Source organism: Mytilus edulis, chromosome 13 (assembly GCF_963676685.1).
Source record: "Mytilus edulis chromosome 13, xbMytEdul2.2, whole genome shotgun sequence".
NCBI lineage: Eukaryota > Metazoa > Mollusca > Bivalvia > Mytilida > Mytilidae > Mytilus > Mytilus edulis.
The window spans coordinates 59,971,539-59,991,862 of record NC_092356.1 but is presented as its reverse complement, the minus strand read 5'-3'; the positions used below and the strand labels follow the sequence as shown (position 1 = coordinate 59,991,862).

The following is a 20,324-nucleotide window of genomic DNA, read 5'->3' as shown; positions in this document are numbered from 1 at the left end:
CTGCGTTTTCAATATAAAAGATCGGGTGATAAAACTTTCAAATTCTAAATTATCAACACCGTTGGGTGTGAATAAAATTGCAAAACACATATGGTGTCGCAGCTTATTTTGATAGAAAATGGATTTTTTTAAGGGAAACTTCGAAAAAGTATGAATGAAGAACACCCCTTGCTTAATTTTGCACAGAAATGTTTCCCGTCACAGAGAGTTTCCTCCAAATTTCTCGCTCTTTCTGCACCAAAGACCAACACTCATGTCTCACTATTTTATTTTGTTTTCTAATTACTAGGGCAGCAGCAAATACGTTTACTTCTACCTTTTATCATGGGTATAAAATCTAGGTGGCGCTAGTTATCTGAATTACTTCCTTTTAACCCTAAACATGCTGAAGGCTTTAATAAAAAAATAAAATTACTTTAGAATGATGTCGATTATTTTATTAAAGTAAATGTTTTAATTATAAAAACACACCATATATATGTCCATTAAAACTGTAGAAAATTACCCTATTAACTTGTTTCAATTTAAAACAAGTACAAAACATGAAGCGTCGGTAGAAATTTCCTTTCCATTTAAACAAAAAAAAGCAAAAAGAAACACTTCTTTTAAATTTGTTCAAACATGTGTTTATCTAAATAATACAAGCATTCAATTACATATGACTGTAATCAATGTTGCGAAGTTCGGGGAAGACATAGTATGTATTCCAAGTCAAGTTCATATAGAGTCTTTCAGTGTTTATAATGCAACATGCGATGTAAATTTTGAATTTTATTACTTACTTTATTTTGTGTAATGTATTTTACAGTTATAGAGTAATTGTTTTTTTTATGTATGTTTTAATATAAATCCACAATCCAAATTGATGATATAAATATTCTGTGGTTTGTTTCGTGATTCAAACTATAACTGTCAATATTTAAATAAGTTACACAAATATAAATCTAAAAGAATAATGGGGCTCACTTGTAAGTGCCACGCTAAAGGAGTAGTTAAGGCTAAATGATTTTAAGATCGTAACTTCAATATAAATCATGGCTTGTCATTTAGAGTAATATAAACACCAGCCTATTTATATTTTAATTTGATCCTGCTAAACAACTACGTCTTACATATTTGTACATTAAATGAAATAAGACTTCGTGGTAAATAAAAAAGACCGGATTAAACCTAAAAGTAAAATAACAAACATACTGAACTACGAGGAAAATGTTAAACGGAAATTTCCTAAGCAAATGGCAAAGTCAAAAGCTCAAACATATCAAACGAATGGTTGACAATAGTCATATTCCAGACTTGGTATTGGCATTTTCTTATTTAGAATATGGTGAATTAAACATAATTTTATAGCTAATGTAACTTAACTTCTAACAAGTATGACAGCCACAACAGAAAATCCATTGTATTGAAAACGATATGCGAACTAAACAGACAGACATAATAGGTAAACATTTCAATAAAGGGGTACAGCACTACAAAAACAAGCAAATATGTCAACAAAGACAAACAAAAACGCAAATAGACAAAACACATTTATTTTTAGTAAAAACTAAAGACAATGGTGGATTAAACCTGATGTTAATTGATTTGAAATATATAAAAAAAAAATCCACCATTCGAAAACCCTATTAAAAAACACGAACATTGAAAGAAAGTATTTAAAATAAGAAATACGATCATCCATATTATTATATATTCAGTCAAATGTCAAGCAGAGGGGACAGTGTGTTACTTGCCAATTTTGTTCATACCTCTTCAAAATGTATTTCTTCATGTTTTATGCCTCACATAGCAAGTAGGGGGATGAAATGACAGTGTAAAAAAAATTTGGTCACGAATTTCAAAGTAAAGTAGTGATTTGGTCCAGCTTCTCTCAAGTTGTAGATGTTACTGCATTTCCGTTCTTGGGAGAGCTGATTTTTCCTATAAATCAGGCTTTTCGTTTGTTGGCTCAGTTTCAATGGGAGAAAACGATGTCTGACCTGCAAACAAATAATGATTACCTCGACTTCAACAGTCACTACAGTGGTACGGAAAACATCATAGTTTGCAAAGTTAATTGCAAGTCGACAAATGATGTTTATTTTCTATAACTACAGTGTCAATGTGATAAACATTATGTTGGTGATTACGAACAGCCATTTCACAAACGTACGAACGTCCATAGTATACGTTGTGACTATGGATGCAGGGCAGACCTTCCTCTTATTCGAAATTTGAGACCCCTTGGCCATACTAAGGCTGCATATTTCAACACTGCTTGGTATATGAAGGAAAGAATCATTCTGGAAAGATTTTAAATCAGAAAATTAAATAAGTTGGCAATAAATGGGATCAGTACAATATGTAGTTCTAATCGTGGAGTGTATGAGAAAGCAATCTTTGTTGTAATTCCTTTACCTTAGTTAACTCTGAAATTTTAGATTTACGTGAGGACTGTGCTTTAAATTTAGGATGTATAAATACGCAGCCTCTGGTGTAATTACATAGATTTCGTCAACTTTGAATTTAAGAATTATACCAGTTAGAATCGAACATTGCTTTTCATTTGGCATATATAAAAAGGTGGTGTCTGTTGATATCACTTAGCCTTCGTTCACTATGAAATTTTAGAACTATACCAGTTCAAATCGAGGTTGAGATGTATATTTACACAGTATCTGTTGAAATAAATCAACTTTCCTCACCTGCGATCTCAATTTAAAAATCTGTTAATCATGTAAATAATCTGTTTTATATATGTTTACTTGACTGTGGCTGTTGTCATGTCAGTGAAAAAGAAATTTATTCAAACATTAAAAATTAAAAAAAAGAGGTCATTCGGACAAGTATGGTTCAAAGTTTTCAGACTGGTCGAGTAATGTTCAAACATTCGGTCGAGTATGGTTCTAAAAAACAAATTGGTCGAGAACTGGTCAAGAATTGGTCGAATACAGATCGACAACAGGTTAATAAAATTGAGAAAGGAAATGGGGAATGTGTCAAAGCGACAACAACATGACCATAAAGCAGACAACAGCCGAAGGCCACCAATGGTTCTTCAATGTAGCGAGAAACTCCCGCACCCGTAGGTGTCCTTCAGCCGGCTTCTTAAAGATATGTATACTCATACAGTGATCATGGACGTCATACTAAACTCTGAATTATACACAAGAAACTAAAATTAAACAAGACTAACAAAGGCCAGAGGCTCCTGACTTGGGACAGGCGCAACATTTCGGCGGGGTTTAACATGTTTATGAGATATCAACCCTCCCTCTATACATCTAGCCAATGTAGAAAAGTAAACGAATACGCACATTAAAATTCAGTTCAAGAGAAGTCCGAGTCCGATGTCAGAAGATGTAACAAAAGAAAATAAATAAAATGACAATAATACATAAATAACAACAGACTACTAGCAGTTAACTGGCATGCCAGCTCCAGACCTCAATTAAACGGATTGAAAGATTATGTCTTCATCACATGAATATCAGGCACAATCCCTCCCGTTAGGGGTTTAGTATCATACTATCATAAAATATATGAGAAGAACATAACCCGTGTCATGCCAACAATTGTGTTTTTTAAATAAATGTGTTTAGTTTCGATTCAAAGACTCTATAACACTATTTCAGAGTCGTTGAATAATAGTTCAGACTATTTTCAATGGCAAGGATAATGGTCAAGTACAAATCAGGACAATCGAGTATGGATAAGATTGGGGTCTTGTAATATCGAGACTTATCAGACTTAATTGGTTAATTTTAGTACAGATATAGGCTATGTTAGACTTTTACTGATTTGTAGTGTCTCGATTTGACTCCTGCTTCTGTGAAAACGAGGCAAAACCGCCTGCACTTTGTCCAGCGCCCTTTACCCCTCTACCTGCTAGGCTTTATCAAAATATAGCGTCCTTAAGTGGAAAACTACTTTCCTCGTCGGATTTACCAAGGGTTTTAAACAGTTCATGATGTTAATTTACATGTAGGATGACGCTGGACACAGTGCAGTTCTGGTTCGAATCCGGCTTAGGAACGTCTTGATAGTACTTTATTAGTAGTCAAAAATCATTCTTTCGGATCTTTATGGAAAAAAATAGTGGAACGAGTACAACACTGACAATGGTAAACTAAAATACCCCAAAAAAATCAATAAAATATTTCGGATACAAATATCCTTCATAAGTATGAGCAGCCTGGCGTACACAATGGCGTCACTAGCTATGCTAATTTCCAAAAATCAAAAAGGGGAAGTCAAAAAAAACTGACGAAATCAAACGGTATCAGTAATAAGTAATGAGCAACTGTCATACTCTTATATATTTAAGCTCTTTATTCAGCACTTTCATTTAGACTGATATCCATTTTTCATATAGAAAAATAGAAAATGAATACAAAGTAAAAATAGAGCATACATTATACATTGTTATATTAAAACAAGGAGGAGAGTTAATATGTTAAGAATACCTTACAATTAAGATTTAGTTTTACCAAACAAAAAGTCTGGAATTTATGGAATTAGATATAGGAAGATGTGGTGTGAGTGCCAATGAGACAACTCTCCATACAAATAACAATTTAAAAAGTAAACCATTATAGGTTAAAGTACGGCCTTCAACACGGAGCCTTAGCTCACACCGAACAACAAGCTATAAAGGGCCCCAAAATTACTAGTGTAAAACCATTCAAACGGGAAAACCAACGGTCTAATCTATATAAACAAAACGAGAAACGAGAAACACGTATATATTACATAAACAAACGACAACTACTGTACATCAGATTCCTGACTTAGGACAGGTGCAAACATTTGCAGCGGGATTAAACGTTTTAATGGATCCAAACCTTCTCCCTTTTTCTGAAACAATAGCATAACATCACAACAAAGAAAAACATACGATAAAATATCAATTGGCAGACTTAACTCAATCAAAAAACGTATGATTAAACAATTAGCATGAACTTTGATTAGAAATGAAACTCTAAGACCTTTGCTTGTAAATATAGTTTACCTTATCTTTGATAATAAATACAATGTTCAAAGAGACAAAGCTTACCTAATCGAAGGAAACAACACGATAAGAGCTTTTATTTAAACATTAGATATAGAAAAAAGTAATCCTTTTCAAACCTATCAAATTCATTTAACGTTATTGTCAAATGAACCGGTCAATATAACATGAACGCTAAGGTGCAGAAAGGTCATTAGTAATGTCGAAATGACGCCAAAAACATGTTGAATGAGTCTTTTTTACAGTTTTTATAAAATTGTGCAAATGAGGTAAAAAAAAATCGGAGCCCGTACAATCAGGATTCTTCTTCGTCAAAATTATCCCTCCATTACAGCACATATTTTTTCAATCGTAGAGACGGAAACCACTGTAGGGATGACGTGCTGTCTAATACCGATAAATTTATCCACATAACATCATAACGATCCTCATATGCCAGTTGAATTTTAAAAGACAAATGTATCTACTTGCTTTCAAGATCGTTTAAACGTTACGCACGTTATTGCGTTAATACCGTGTAACCAACCAGTCCACACTTATAAACAGCTTTTCTATAAAATCATAACAGTTAAGTTATATAAAATGTATATCCATAGACCAGACAGGTAAATACTAATCTGAAAAAATCTACAAATTGTTTTATCATATTTTACAATAGTCTAAAATAAGGACAAGATATTGACAAAACGTCAAAAATATGCGTGTCAGACGTAACAGACTATAAGCATAATAAATTTAGCAGGGATGTTTGTGTTCTCCACAACAGTGTTATTTCCGCGAAAATTCGAATAAAATTGAGAATGGAAATGGGGAATGTGCCAAAGAGACAACAACCCGACCATAGAAAAAAAAACAACAACAGAAGGTCACCAACAGGTCTTCAATGTAGAGGAAAATTCCCGCACCCGGATGCGTCCTTCAGCTGGTCCCTAAACAAATATATACTAGTTCAGTGATAATGAACGCCATACTAATTTCCAAATTGTACACAAGAAACTAAAATACAAGACTAACAAAGGCCAGAGGCTCCTGACTTGGGACAGGCGCAAAAATGCGGCGGGGTTAAACATGTTTGTGAGATCTCAACCCTCCCCCTAAACCTCTGGCCAATATAGAAAAGTAAACGCATAACAATACGCACATTAAAATTCAGTTCAAGAGAAGTCCGAGTCTGATGTCAGAAGATGTAACCAAAGAAAATAAACAAAATGACAATAATACATAAATAACAACAGACTACTAGCAGTTAACTGACATGCCAGCTCCAGACTTCAATTAAACTGACTGAAAGATTATGAATGAATGATATGCTTTATATATAAAGTATTACAATATTATTGAATATGCGTTCCTGTAACGACCAACGCTATTTTTTGGCAAAAAAATAAAAAGTGTTCATTATGGTCAGATTTCGGAAAAGGTTAAATTATCAAAATTTGTAGGTTTTAAAATATAAGAATATATGAAATTTCGTTTCTGTAAATTATGCTCATCAAAGTACATAGATAAACCATATCAAAATCGATTTTTTGGATCACTCACACAACATATAAAAATGCAACGGCTTCTGGCAGATGTCTTGCAAGATGTCCAATGTCTGATTGCGCCGCTTTTTACAAATAAACTGTCATTTGCGACATAATGTATTGAAAATTTAGATTTGTTGCATGCTAAATAGTGCTTTTCCGTAATTGTACTTTAACACTACAGAACAGCTACATACTTGTTGATAATTTGCGTAGTCAAAACGATTTCTTTCGAAAAAAAAATGTCTTGCAAGTTTGTCTACTTAACGATTTTCAAACGTTTTCAACGTTGTCGATTGGGGAAACTATTTATGGTTGATCATCTGTATATATTTCCTATGATATAATTTTCCTGATAGTCAGATACAATCAACAGGACCACAAAGTAGAAAAAAACGATGACTAGAGTTGTTCGTTTAGATGAGGTTCTTAAGTTGTGAAAAACTTGTGTATTACGAGAGGATAAACAATCATCTTTTTCAAATTTTCAAATTTGGGAAGCGTAAAACTGCGATTTTTTTTTTATTTCTCTGCAATCAGTTTCATATGTATAGAGCTTGAAAGTGAAAATTAAATTGGGCCTGAAGCGTGGCTATATACCTCTCCATTTCATACAAAGGTTGTAAACATATGAGATGAATATAATAAACCTTTTTTCTGACAATCGTTTCATTTCTTAATCTAATTGTTCTGTTATTACAGAAAGTAAAGTGATCTGTATAAGCAAGTCGCATTAACTTGTAATTCCCGACAAACTTTTTCAATTAAAGCAAAATATTTATCTTCTTTCTTTTTGGATCTAAATGGGTTAACATTGCATTCTATTACGTTTTATGTCAATTGGTCTCTTTTAGAGAGCTGTCTCATTGGCTCTCGATCATCATACCGTATATATCTTCTCATTTCATAAAGACATATGCATTACCGAAATACGATACATTTTGTTGTTTGTTGCTTACGTTACTTTCAGTGGGAAATATTTCATGCATATTCAGTACAAAACAAATCATTAAGAAATATCCATATTCATGATATTGTTGTGCAAAAAAAAAATGCATGCGAAATGAAAAAATCCCCAATAATCATTTTTAAATCGTCGCAAAACGTAAAACATCGACGTTACCATTTGAGACGCAATATCGTGCGTAACGTCATTTAAATGGACAGCAGGCTCCTTTTTATAGCTTCTCTTATAAAATGTTCAATTTCATTTGCTTTATTTTAAATGGATATCAGTCTGTGTGTGCCAATATGAAGGACAAAGTTCAAACATATCAAAATTGATGTATATCAGGATTGAGCTTTATGATTGTCTGAATAAGCGTTGAATCAACAATAGTTTAAGTGAGATACATAATGGAATCAACGCTTATCCATTATTTATCTCACTTAAACTATTGTTTGATGTCTTTTCTTAAATAAAGCCTTTTTTTAATTAGAAGGTATTGTAAGTGAGTTTGAATAATCATTTTATCATGTTCAACGATGCTTTAATAAATCCTCACAATTAATTAGTTACAGAAATACAAATATAACATACAAGGATAATCCCTTACTAAGAACATGATTTCATTCATTCTTCACAATTAAGACACACCAAATCCTACAATTTCACTGATCGAGAGCACTTTGCTATATTCTAACATAAGGACTCATCAAGAGTATGAATGCAAATCATGTCATATTATAGCGAGTAATTATCTTTTGTTTATTTCCAGATAAAAAAATCAAAATTTAAGTAACACTAGGTTTTATTTTCAACCAGTCCAGTCCTTTACACCAAATACTACTTCATTATTTCATGGAAATATTCAAATGCAATGCCTTTAAAAAGTTTAAAATTCCAAAGTTAAACTAAATTCCTTTTTAGGCGTTTTATTTATGTATAAAAATTAGTAGTGTAAGGACTAAAATTCTAATTTGGGAAATGTTATGAATCGGGTTAAGACATTAGTTGACATAACAGTAAAATGGATATTTTATAAGAGCACGAAATAAAAACAGTATACTGCTTTAAAACACCCTAGATAAATGTATATATTTATGACTGAGAACATATTTTCTACAATGAAAGTTTTGATTTTCAAATATGTCTGCATTTAGTTTCTTTGAGGAAAATAATTTTGTATACACATTGGAACCGATCATTTAATTATTCGTATTTCAGTTTCCCTTATGAAAGATTATCTATCTAAAATACATTTTATCAGAATATTGGACATTACTATTTTTACCAACCCTGGATCCAGTAACTCAACTTGATTACATGTATCAACATTTTTTATTGAATGTAATTTTTGTAATGATTTCTGAAAAATCAGTTTATTGCGAATGTATTTCAATAAAGAGACATAGTAGTTATAGGTTATCGTTGATCATCTCAACGAGATTGGTTTTCTCGCTTGAACCGGTAAGTTTTTATATAACATTTTATAGCATATAAGAAAATATCTTTCAACAAAAGTAAGCAACATAGCTGCTCAACCATTTTTCCTGTGTCTAATTGCATAAATAAGCAGATAATATCTAATTTCCGAAATATTTTATAAGAGCACCAAATTAAATAAACGATACTGCTTCAAAACAACCTAGATATATATTAATCACTTAGAACATATTTTCTGCAATGAAAGTTTTAATTTTCATATATGCCTGCTTTTAGTTTCTCTGATGAAAATAGTTGTGTCAGCTGGTGTATACACATTGGCAACGTTTATTTTATTATTCGTTTATCAGTTTCACTTATTAAAAATAATCTAACTACGATATTTTCAGCTTTCTAGAAGCAGGAATTTGTAATATACCCTACGTCTGTAGTAACAGTGTTTATGAATCGGAAATGTACACAGGACACTGTGAAAAGTATACCATGAAACTATTTTGTTCTAGATACAGGTAATTATATTTCGTATGAACCTTTATCAATAAGTTAACACAAAATGCACTTGTCGAAATAATATATCATATCATTTACAGAAAGGATAAATATTGTTACAGGTATGCATAATTTAGTCTGTCGTTGTTTTTGGCACGTATTAGAGGTTTCTCAACATCTTACGAACGGACGAAACTCTACGAACGTATCGTTATGAAGCAGTAATTTTGTTATAATAAAATCCATAATAAATGTCTCCCGATACTGCAGTGTGTTTAAAAGACAACAGTAAACAACTCAATATCATTTTTTGCAACCTTGCATTTTATTGTTATCATTAAACATCCGTGTTCCAATTTATTTTCTGTTGTTGACTGATTCGTTTTCTTACGTCGAGTTTCGTTTGTTGATATGTCGTATATATGCGTTCGATTTATCTCCCTTATTTATTCAAAAAGAACATTTTTTTATAATGTCCTTGATTACGAAAATCAAAACATCTAGTTTGCAATTGGTTGATTGATTGTTTGGTGTTTAACGTTCATTGGCAAATATTCCATTCACGAATTTAGCGTTTGATAAAGGATTGATAAGTGATTGAGTAACACAACTTTAATATATTTCATATATCCACACGTCCCTGCTATGGGTCCAATTGGTTTGAGTTACTATGAGTTTCATTTTTTCGTGTCGGAGAGTATCTTGGATACACATATAATAAGAAAGGCCATTATAACAAAAAAAAAGACACATTATATAAGTTTAAATATGTATTTCAATATTTTCCTTTATTTTTCTTGTTGAGTCTACCAATTTATAACAATATATCGATAAGAAGAGATCATTTGGATTTTAGTGGTTGGGGCAAAGAAGTTATCCCGGAACTTACTGGGATGTTTTCTTTTCAAATTTAAATAGAAAACAGTTCGCTTCTAGATTTATTTTACCTCATGTCCACGAAAGAAATTTTACCGTTAATCAACTTCTATCTAAGATTAAAAAAGATTCTTATCCCTTTCCATCCATAGATCTATATTCACCTTTTTCACATATACTAAATAGTGATGTTGTCATCATGTTTATTAAAATTTCTTGTACGATTACTGTCCTTTGATTAAATATTATATATTCTTCGTTTAAATTTATAGATCAGTAAGACTTTCAACTGTGTTGATTGAACAGTAACTTGTATATTATATATTATATAATATCAAATAAATATAATATGTATTCCATTCAAAATGTTTTTAAAAAATCAATCATGCATATTTTACATATACTGCTCCCTCTATTCTCGTTACGGCAAGCTACGTCAAGTTAGGGCGATTTTCGTTCGTTCGTAAGATGTTGAGAAACCTCTATTAGAGGTTTCTCAACATCTTACGAACCGACGAAACTCGACGAACGTATCGTTAGGGAGCTGTTATTTTATGCAGTAAAATTACTTCCGATATTGCAGCGTGTTTAAAGACAACAGTAAACAATTAAATATTTATTTTGCAACCTTGTAATCTATTGTTGTGATTACACATTAGTGTTACAATTGGTTTTGTGTTGTTGAATGTTGCGTAATCTTACGTTGAGTTTCGTTTATTTACATGTCGAATATGCGTTCGTTTTATCTCCCTTGTCCCCTTGTCAATTTAAAAAGAACAATGTTTTTGATAGTCTTAAAAAAATCTACGCATTTGGTTTGCATTTAACTGTTGGGTTTTTTTTTAAATAAAACTTTCAGTGGCGAGTATTCCATGCATTTGACGACGATATTAACACTTGATAAAGGATTGAAAAGTGATTGAGAGGGCACAACTTTAGTTCTAGTATTTAAATCTCCGACTCTGAAATTATCATTTCTAGCCCCCGACTTAAGATCTACAGCGCTAGACTTTACACTCCAGCGCGCTGGACTTTAAAAAACACAACTCTTTATCTGCGTGAAACCAGGAGATCAGTGTATTACAGAGATATTTTGCGTGGATTCATAGGCCACACAGACCTATATATCAGCAGTGCATATGGGCTTAGCTAGTTCTTATTTTTCCGATACTTATTTGAGAACAAGTATTACAGATTGAATTTTCAAAGTCACAGAGAAATGAAATTTGATCACTTCATAAACAAATCAAAGGTGGCAAGAAAGGTCTAACAAAAAAACTCATAAATCATAAGCCATTTTTCATATATTCTGATTAGTGTTAATACTTGTGTAAGTGGAAAGCAACTTCAATAAATATACATTGATATATTGAATAAAAACGGATAAAGAGATAAGATGTAGTTTAAGACAGTTTACATTTCTTCATTTATCTCCATATATGTGTACTATAATAAAAACGTAGACAAAAAAGATAAGAAACCCTTTGAAAATAAAACAAAGCTCTACATTACAGAATATCTTTTCAAGTGAACTTTTTTTTCTCAAATATCTGTTTCAGTATTTCCCTTTATTCACTTTCATGCCAATTTAGGTGGAACATAGTTCAATGATAATTATATAAGGTGAGAAACTAACCATTTCGATTTTAGAGCTTTGAGGCAACTTAGTTATCCCGGACCTAAGATTTTTTTTTCAAATTAAAAACCGATTTTTTTCAAGAGTCGTTCACTCCTAGATTCAATTTACCTCTTTTTGCGCATGACCTTTTACATTTGATCTGAGCCTAGATAAAATTCAAAAAAGGACACTTAGTCACCACGAACAAATCAGAGAGAACTCGCATTCAATATAATTATATGTCCACAACTCGAAATGGTTTAAAAGAACCTTGCATGCATATATTAATGAAAGGAAGTGCACGTCCAATAGCCCAAAAATAATTCAATAAATGAGTGCTCCCTCTTTTCTCGTTACGGCAAGTTACGTCAAGTTAAGGCGATTTTCGTTCGTTCGTAAGATGTTGACTTCTGTCATGACAAAAGTAAATAAAATTCAATAAAATTGTCATTTGCCAAAACAAACTAGAGTCAAATTCTCAACAACAACCTCTGAAATTATCAGAAAATATTTTCTTGTGTTTTCACATGCACTTAACACTGTGCAATAATTGTTCAATTGTAAATATGTTGGTCTCTGTAATTGTGTTATTAGTTTATGAGAATGAATTTATTCATTCATTCTCAATTTTCTTCACTACAATCTGTTAACAATGGTGACTTTAATAAAATAAAAGCAATAAATGCGCAGTTTATTTGATTTCCTCCTTTTCTTTCTACTGTACACAGCCATGTCGTGTCAATGATTAATGCATCGTGTCTTTTATATTTCCTATTACGTTTGCTGTATAATTCGTATACAATTGTATGATGTTGATGTCATTTAGTATATTTTATCTCAGATTTGAACGAGGTGCGGCATAACTATCAATCAGATAGCAAACCAACGAAATAAAGAACCAAAAGACAACTAAAGTGCATTACAAAGTCATAAAATGTATATAAAAAAAGAACTCCGAGGAATATTAAAAACTCTATTCTTATTACAAATCAATGAGAATACTGATTTAGATTGATTTTAATATAAAAACTACTATAGCAGTTTAAGCCACGAGGTCAACGCAACCAGTACAGATAAATTATGTTTCTGGATTTAAACCCATGGTTCTCTGCAGTCTTTAATGTTTGTTTTAAAACAGGACTTCTGTACTGATGGTATTTTTTTCTCTGTATTTTTTGGAAAGAATGCACGATTCGGAATCCAAAGCATACAGAATCATTCAACTCACTACTTTAAAACGTTTTAAAGAGCTCGAAAAAAAATTTACTGAACGACGAGCACGACGTGTTGTTGATTACACAGGTATATTGAATTGCATTTAACAAAACCAGTAATTGTCTACTTTGATAAGACGGAAAACATGTATATAGATGAAGCCGGCGAACAATGTTTTTAATCATGCTGTTGAATTTAAATGTATAACATTTGATGAAATACAAACATGAGATTCCACGATACGATACAAAATGACGCTTTTCAAACATTTAAATTCCACGTGATCTTGATATTGATAGTTAACTCGTAGTTGCCCACAATTCTTTGTGGATCTTTGTGTCGATGGGTCAGATTGTCTGTGGCAAATTTTCATTTAATAACTAAGAAATAACATTGGAAATGTATACTGAGGTCAAAATTCAAGTGGTCTCAATCTGTGTAAAATCTTCAATTAATTTAGCTTGTTACATGCAATATTTTAAAATGCAGATTGAACTCTGAATGTTTCCATCAATTTTATAATAAAACGTTTAATAAATACTCTTTTGAAACCAGGTCAGTGCACAGAACATATTACAGAACGTGCTACAGATCAAAATGTTGTTCGGGATACACTGGATCGGATTGTTCACAGGGTAATTATATTTGGTAATAAACGAGTAAATACACAGGTTTTATAATTGGACCCTGGGTTTTGCCTTTATAAATATTTTGATATGAGCGTCACTGATGAGTCTTATGTAGACAAAACGCGCGTCTGTCGTACTAAACTATAATCCTGGTACCTTTGATAACTATTTACACCACTGGGTCGATGCCACTGCTGGTTGACGTTTCGTTCCCGACGGTATCACCAGCCCATTAGGGTCATTTTTATAAATTTCCTGTTTACAAAACTTTGAATCTTTCTAAAAACTAAGAATTTTCTTTTCACAGGCATAGATTACCTTATACGTATTTGGCACAAGTTTTGGGAATTTTGGATCCTCAATGCTCTTTAATTTTGTACTTGTTTGGCTTAATAAATATTTTGATATGAGCGTCACTGATGAGTCTTATGTACACAAAACCCGCGTCTGGCGTACTAAATTATAATCCTCGTACCTTTGATAACTATTTGGTCCCGGTCAGCTTGAAAACATGGTGAAAGATTTTGCAATACATTACGGTTTTAGACGTCTTAAGATAGAATGACTCAACGATCGATTTATACAAATAGAACCCATGTAATATGTTAATCATGTTTACTTTGATCTATTTCATTACTAATCTCGATCTCCAATGATGGCATGTTGTATTTACTTCAACATATATTAAATCTAGAAAAGCGATGCATTTTATAGTCAATGGAGGTTAAAGCATCTAACATTTAGTACAGAACTCCTCATGGTTTGCTATGGCAAAGAACATTGTTGGACGGTTCTGTTTTTAAATGGTTCAATTATTCATCATTAATGTATTTATTGGTGTATCTAATTACAACATTTATTTTTCATTTCAAACAAATTAGTTTTGGTTTACAATTCATAAACTTTTGGTTTACTTTTTTGAAATTAAAATTTTTAGAATCACTGACTGTTGATATAAAGTTTATTCAGATATTCCGTAATTTAAATATACTTACCCACAGGTATGTAGCATTACACAAATAGGCAACAATATTATATCATTGTTAAAATTAGAGATTTAAGATACCGAAAGGATAATCAAACTCATAAGTTGAAAACGAACTAACGCTATAGGAAAAATGAAATACGACTAAACACAAATACACAAACCACGATATAGAAAATTAAAGGCTGGGCAACACGAATTCCAAAAATAATTCTGCATCACATGAACACCGTTCGTGTTGCAAAGTACAAAGCCAGTGATAGGCCTAATTAGGTAGATCACAAATCGAGGACAAAATTATATTATGTCACAGTGGCAAATATCCGTCGTTACCTTTGAGACACATATTTCATAATTGTCAACCAAATCGTGACGGCGTCCGTAAAAAAAATTAAGGAATAATATTAATTTCACCATTTGGAAAATGCTGGGTTATAACCTTCCTTGTAAAATATATTTATGCAGATTGGTCGTCTTTTTTATCAATATACGTTGTTGTATATATGATCCATACTTTTCAGCTATATGTCATGGCTCTACTTCCTGTCCAAACGGAGGAACTTGTTCATCACCTAACACCTGTGTGTGTGCTCCCGGATTTGGAGGTGCGCAATGTTCAGGTAAAATTTTCCATTGAATTGCATATTTCGTGCTTAAAACTGCTTTTTCTATTTTGTCAAATCTATTCTCGAAAAAGATTGTTATGTGTGAAAATGAAAGTGGTTGTCGCTTGTTGCAGTCTGTCATATTTGTTTTTCATTTATATGCTGGTCTAAAATAAGGCCGGGTTTTTGCTTCTTTTTTATAGAGACATGCTTACCTTTCCATATGAATTGAAGTGTTTAACTCTCCCTTTGCAAGACATTACTTTATTAAACATTTGACATCATTATTGTGTTTTTTGTAAATTCTTCATACATTTTGAGAGGTTTTCTTTTGGCAATTTCTATATTTTTCCAGTATGGTTTTGGAATAAATTCATTAGCTTTTATTATAGCTGCTTTGAATTAGAAGAACCTTTGTCCAGAGTTAATGATCTATTAATGTCTCTGGTTCTGTAAACATTGATCGATCGGTTGGTGTTAAATGCCACTTTCAGAAACTATTTTGTTATTTCATTGCGGTCAGCTTTTGTAGATGAAGAAAAATAGAGTCCCTGGAGAAAACCACCGACCCTTGTGGTTTTGTCCACAAGGTTGATTTGTATATAAAGGTGTACAATATCATCAGGGTCACTGTTGACATTTTAATACAAAATGAAAATCATATTCTGCAATATCTTGATCTGCAAAGATTGTAATTATGTTTTTTACCATTCATCATCAATCCACAGTCACGTCTCAGTCATGACTCCTCTTTACCCGCCATCTACGATGATGGTTTACTTACGGAGGGCTAAACGACGTACTACTTTCGATGACAGAAACCAATCCAACGCTAAACTGTCTACATTAAGTTAATACTCACGTAAGCGTACACTCCAAAATTTATTATGGATTGGGAAGTGTTATGCCGACTGACAATTAAAGTCCTGTGTCTGTGGTTTTTTTATAATGGATCGCCATTTCAATGTGTCACGATGTTGGTCGTGATAATACTGTTATATCCGAGACTCATCCACCAGTACTTCATTGTCGGTAAGTGGACTTCACAGCTGATTAACCTCGCCCTAAAAGCAGTCGTTGTGAAGGAAGAAGACGTCAAATTGAACCAAACGACAATAGTCAAAACCAAAACCGATACAACAAAACCAAAATTGCCGCCTTTTCAGACTTGACAACAACAAAATATTTGAATGCATATCAAACGTTTTCGTGTATCGGGACGACCGTGTGTGGGCTAACTAGCATGTCAAGGTTGTTAAAAACCACCAGTTAGTTGTGTTTCTTATATCAATGTTTATAACGGATATTGTACGAATCTTAGAAAAACTCATGTCACGTAGTGTCGTCATTTTAGCGATATTTTTCAACATTACCATATACACCGGAGGTTTAACTAACCATAAAACCAGGTTCAACCAACCATTTTTTCTTGATATGTCCTGTAACAAGTTCGGAATATGGCAGTTGATATCAAATAGTCCGTTTCTATGTATGTTGGCGTTTTGATTTTGTTGCACTTCAAGGTTTCTTTTGTTCCGTTCTTTTCCTCATAAAGTTGATATGTTTCCCTCGGTTTTAGTTTTTGCCCCTTTTTTTTTTTTTATCTTTTTGTACTGTTGTATTTTGTTTTTTCAGTTCTTCTGATATAATTTATTTCCATTAGTATTCCTTTTAATCCTATTTCCCCTCTGTTGATGTTTAATTGTGTGTTTTTCTAGAATATTAATTATTGTTTTGTTTTCCATTGTATATTAAGTCTGTTCTTCTAAAAAATATTTTATTTTAAAAAGATCTGCGCAAAAGTTGCAACAATACCTTCATTACATTATTCATGTACAATGATTCACCGATAGTACGAGGCTTCCATGGCCAAAACTATCCAATTATAGTACAATGGTGTTTAACATTTTGAACTAAATGTAAACAATTCAAATCAAAATGTTGGCTTAAAGTTAATTTATCATCTTGCTTTTCTGTCTTTATCAAATGCAAGTAGAGAAATTAAAACAACGGTAAAACGAACGTTCTGCCTTGTAATAACGCTTGTGATCATTATTTTATATTTCATAGATATGAACGAATGTTAGATAGGAATATGTGGGCAGCTGTGTACAAATTTGCATGGATCATTTACCTGCTTTTGTAGAACCGGATACATTCTAAACAGCGATAGTATATCGTGTACTGGTTTGTTTGTTTGTTTAGTTTTTTTTTTAAAAACATTTTGTAATCTTATAGATTATAACTTGAACAAGAAGTTAGTTCATAATAAAATAAACCCTGTATAATGGGAAAATGAGTATGTATAGAAAATATGGTTATCATATCATTCATTATAAATTTAATGGTGCTAATTTTGCGGCACATGATAGTAAAACCAAAATCAGGTGATCTAACATTAAGTGTAAGAGGTCACTCAACATGACATTTACATGCTGGAAGAAACGTAAGACCGTATATTATATCTATTAAAAATACAAAACATGAAGTTTGATAGAAATTGTTAACAACGTCGGAAAATCATCTTTACGACTTGCTTCTACGTCATAATAGATTTTTTAAGCAATGTTTTGCTCAAAGAGGTACATTTTCATCTTTCAGTTTAGAATATTAACTAGGTTTTTTTCTATTGAATTGTTTTACATTCTTCCATATAGGAGGCCTTCTGTAGGTAGATATAAGACTTGACGTTAACTTTTTGTTGAGGTCCTTACGATGACCTTTAGCTTCTAAAATCTAAGACGTTTCTTGGATAGCTGTCTTATTGGTAATCATGCCACATCTCCTTTTTTTAAATAACATTTAATTAAAAGTATAGGCAGCATTTGTGAATGTGCAAGGTTTGATACTTCATCAAATCATTGGACCATTGACGTTTTAATATGGAACATTAACATATTGTGATTACGGCATGAAAAATGACATGGTTTACGGCTTATACAATTGATAAACGTTACCAATTTGGCGATAATTTCGTGCTTATGCTGACCAGGTTAAGATAGAGAACCTCTGTAAATAGTATGACAACATGAACGGTGTTCTTTTTTGTGCCAAATGCGCATTTCGACATTTAATGTATCTTCTTCGGTTATGAGTAGTAGGGTGTGTGGAGTTTTAGTCCCCCCAAAAACACAAGGCGTGAAGGCGTTGACGTCATATGCGCATGCCCCGCCCCCAATATGATATATGGGCATATACTAGCCCTAATGACGTCAGCGGAAGTAAGGAAGATGAATCACAACGGATGGACGCCGGTCATATTTGGTCATGACGCAACCATGAGTCATCAGGATCCAAGATCGTGGCATGACTCACTACATGAGTAATCAGGATGCAAGATCAGGGCATGACTCACTACATGACAATACCATGATGTACGTATGAAAATTCGAGAAGTATTTTTAACTTTACTTTGTCGTACATCGAAAGAAACGTATATGACCATATAAGGAAATAAAGGAGGTTGTCATATGACCATATCAGGAAAATATACCAAAATAAGGTCAACACTTTATTTTCACTGGATAATCGAAAGAACCACATATGACCATATAAGGAAATAACCCATAGTTTGATATGACCATATAAGGAAAACATGTCCAAATAAGGTCAACACTTTATTTTCACTCAGAAACCGAGATAAACGCACATGACCATATAAGGAAATAACTCAGAGTATCAAATGACCATATTAGGAAAATAATATGCCCAAATAAGGTCAACACTTTATTTTCACTCGAAAATCAAAATAAACACACATGTCCATATATGGAAGTATGATATGACCATATAAGGAAAATATGTTCAGACAATGTATGTCATTCAAAAATCAACCTCTTGAAAGCGATGGAGAGGGGAGGCAACTCGGGAAATGGGAGATAACTCTAGACGAACCGACATTGGTCTAGCATATCATTCTGTTTAATCATATATAGGAAGGAGTGATGTATGGCGTCCACAATAACGACGTGTCTAGTTTTAAACGTTAATTTATTCACAAACAAATTCATTGGTAAATGTTGTTCAATTCGGATTCGATCGTCTTTGGGTCTCGGGCGGTGAGTTCGTTCACGATATCTTCCAGTGTGAAGTGCTTGTGTCTGTATATGACGAAATGTATGCAGTACAATCCACAACTGTCGCCGTCTTCGGGCTGCACTCGCACCCGACTGAACTTGTATCGGGGTCCCTTGGCAACCAACATGTCTCTGAAGCGAGATCGATACTTTTCTTGCGCTTGACCGAAAGAATCGAAAAATTCGACGGGTCCCTCTCGCGGGAAGTGGAACGCCACCCAGTGAATCCCCTTGCCGTCGCAGTCGTCCGTGTTGACGACGAAACTGCGGGGCCTGTTCGAGACTTCATCCGGCATTTCATCGGCACAACACACGGTCGCCGGCAGGTCTTCGAGATAACACTCCAGTTCGTATCCGTAGGTTCCCTCCACGCCATCGTCTTCTGTTCTGCATCGTTTGGCGGATGGTTCTTCGCCACAGTCCCTCTTTTGATGGATCTCGAGTCCCCGGGAGTGCGCAAATACCAGTCCGCATGCGCGGCAAGCCATCAGGTCCGATTCGCTTCCGACGTCTTCTTCCCCGAATTCCATGGTGTTCGATTCGCTTCCGGTGGAATCGACGTCTTCGTCCTCGGCTTCGGCGTCGTCCTCGCCTCCGCCCAAGACGTCGCTACGTTATCTCAAGTGTTCGGGTGTAGCGGCCTTCAGATCCACCAGAAGGTATCCGAAGGGTCTCCTCGTGGCCTCTCTGAACGTTTGCATCAAGAGGTGTCTCTGACTCGGATACATCTGTCTACCTAGCGTGGCGACGGGCTGGTGATCGACTGGATTGTCGAAGAGGACCAGGTAGTGACAGTTTCTCCTCTGAGTCGGATCCTTCCCGAAATACAGGTTCTGATTCACAGCCACCACCGACAGGTTCCGATGATGCGATCCTTCCGTGAACAAGTCGTTGATGCGACGGTCTTTGGCCGAGGTCGACATCAG

The 20,324-nt window shown here is 33.5% G+C and overlaps 1 protein-coding gene across 1 annotated transcript in view; it reads right to left on the bottom strand.

Annotated features, from left to right (window-relative positions):
* The window catches only part of LOC139500445 (DIS3-like exonuclease 2), a 33,626-nt gene extending 13,698 nt beyond the window's left edge, over positions 1-19,928 (bottom strand). The window contains exon 1 of the mRNA XM_071289182.1: positions 19,713-19,928. Within this exon, the coding sequence (XP_071145283.1) occupies positions 19,713-19,928 (216 nt within the window). The remainder of the gene's footprint in view (positions 1-19,712) is intronic.
* Positions 19,929-20,324: the final 396 nt, after the last annotated feature.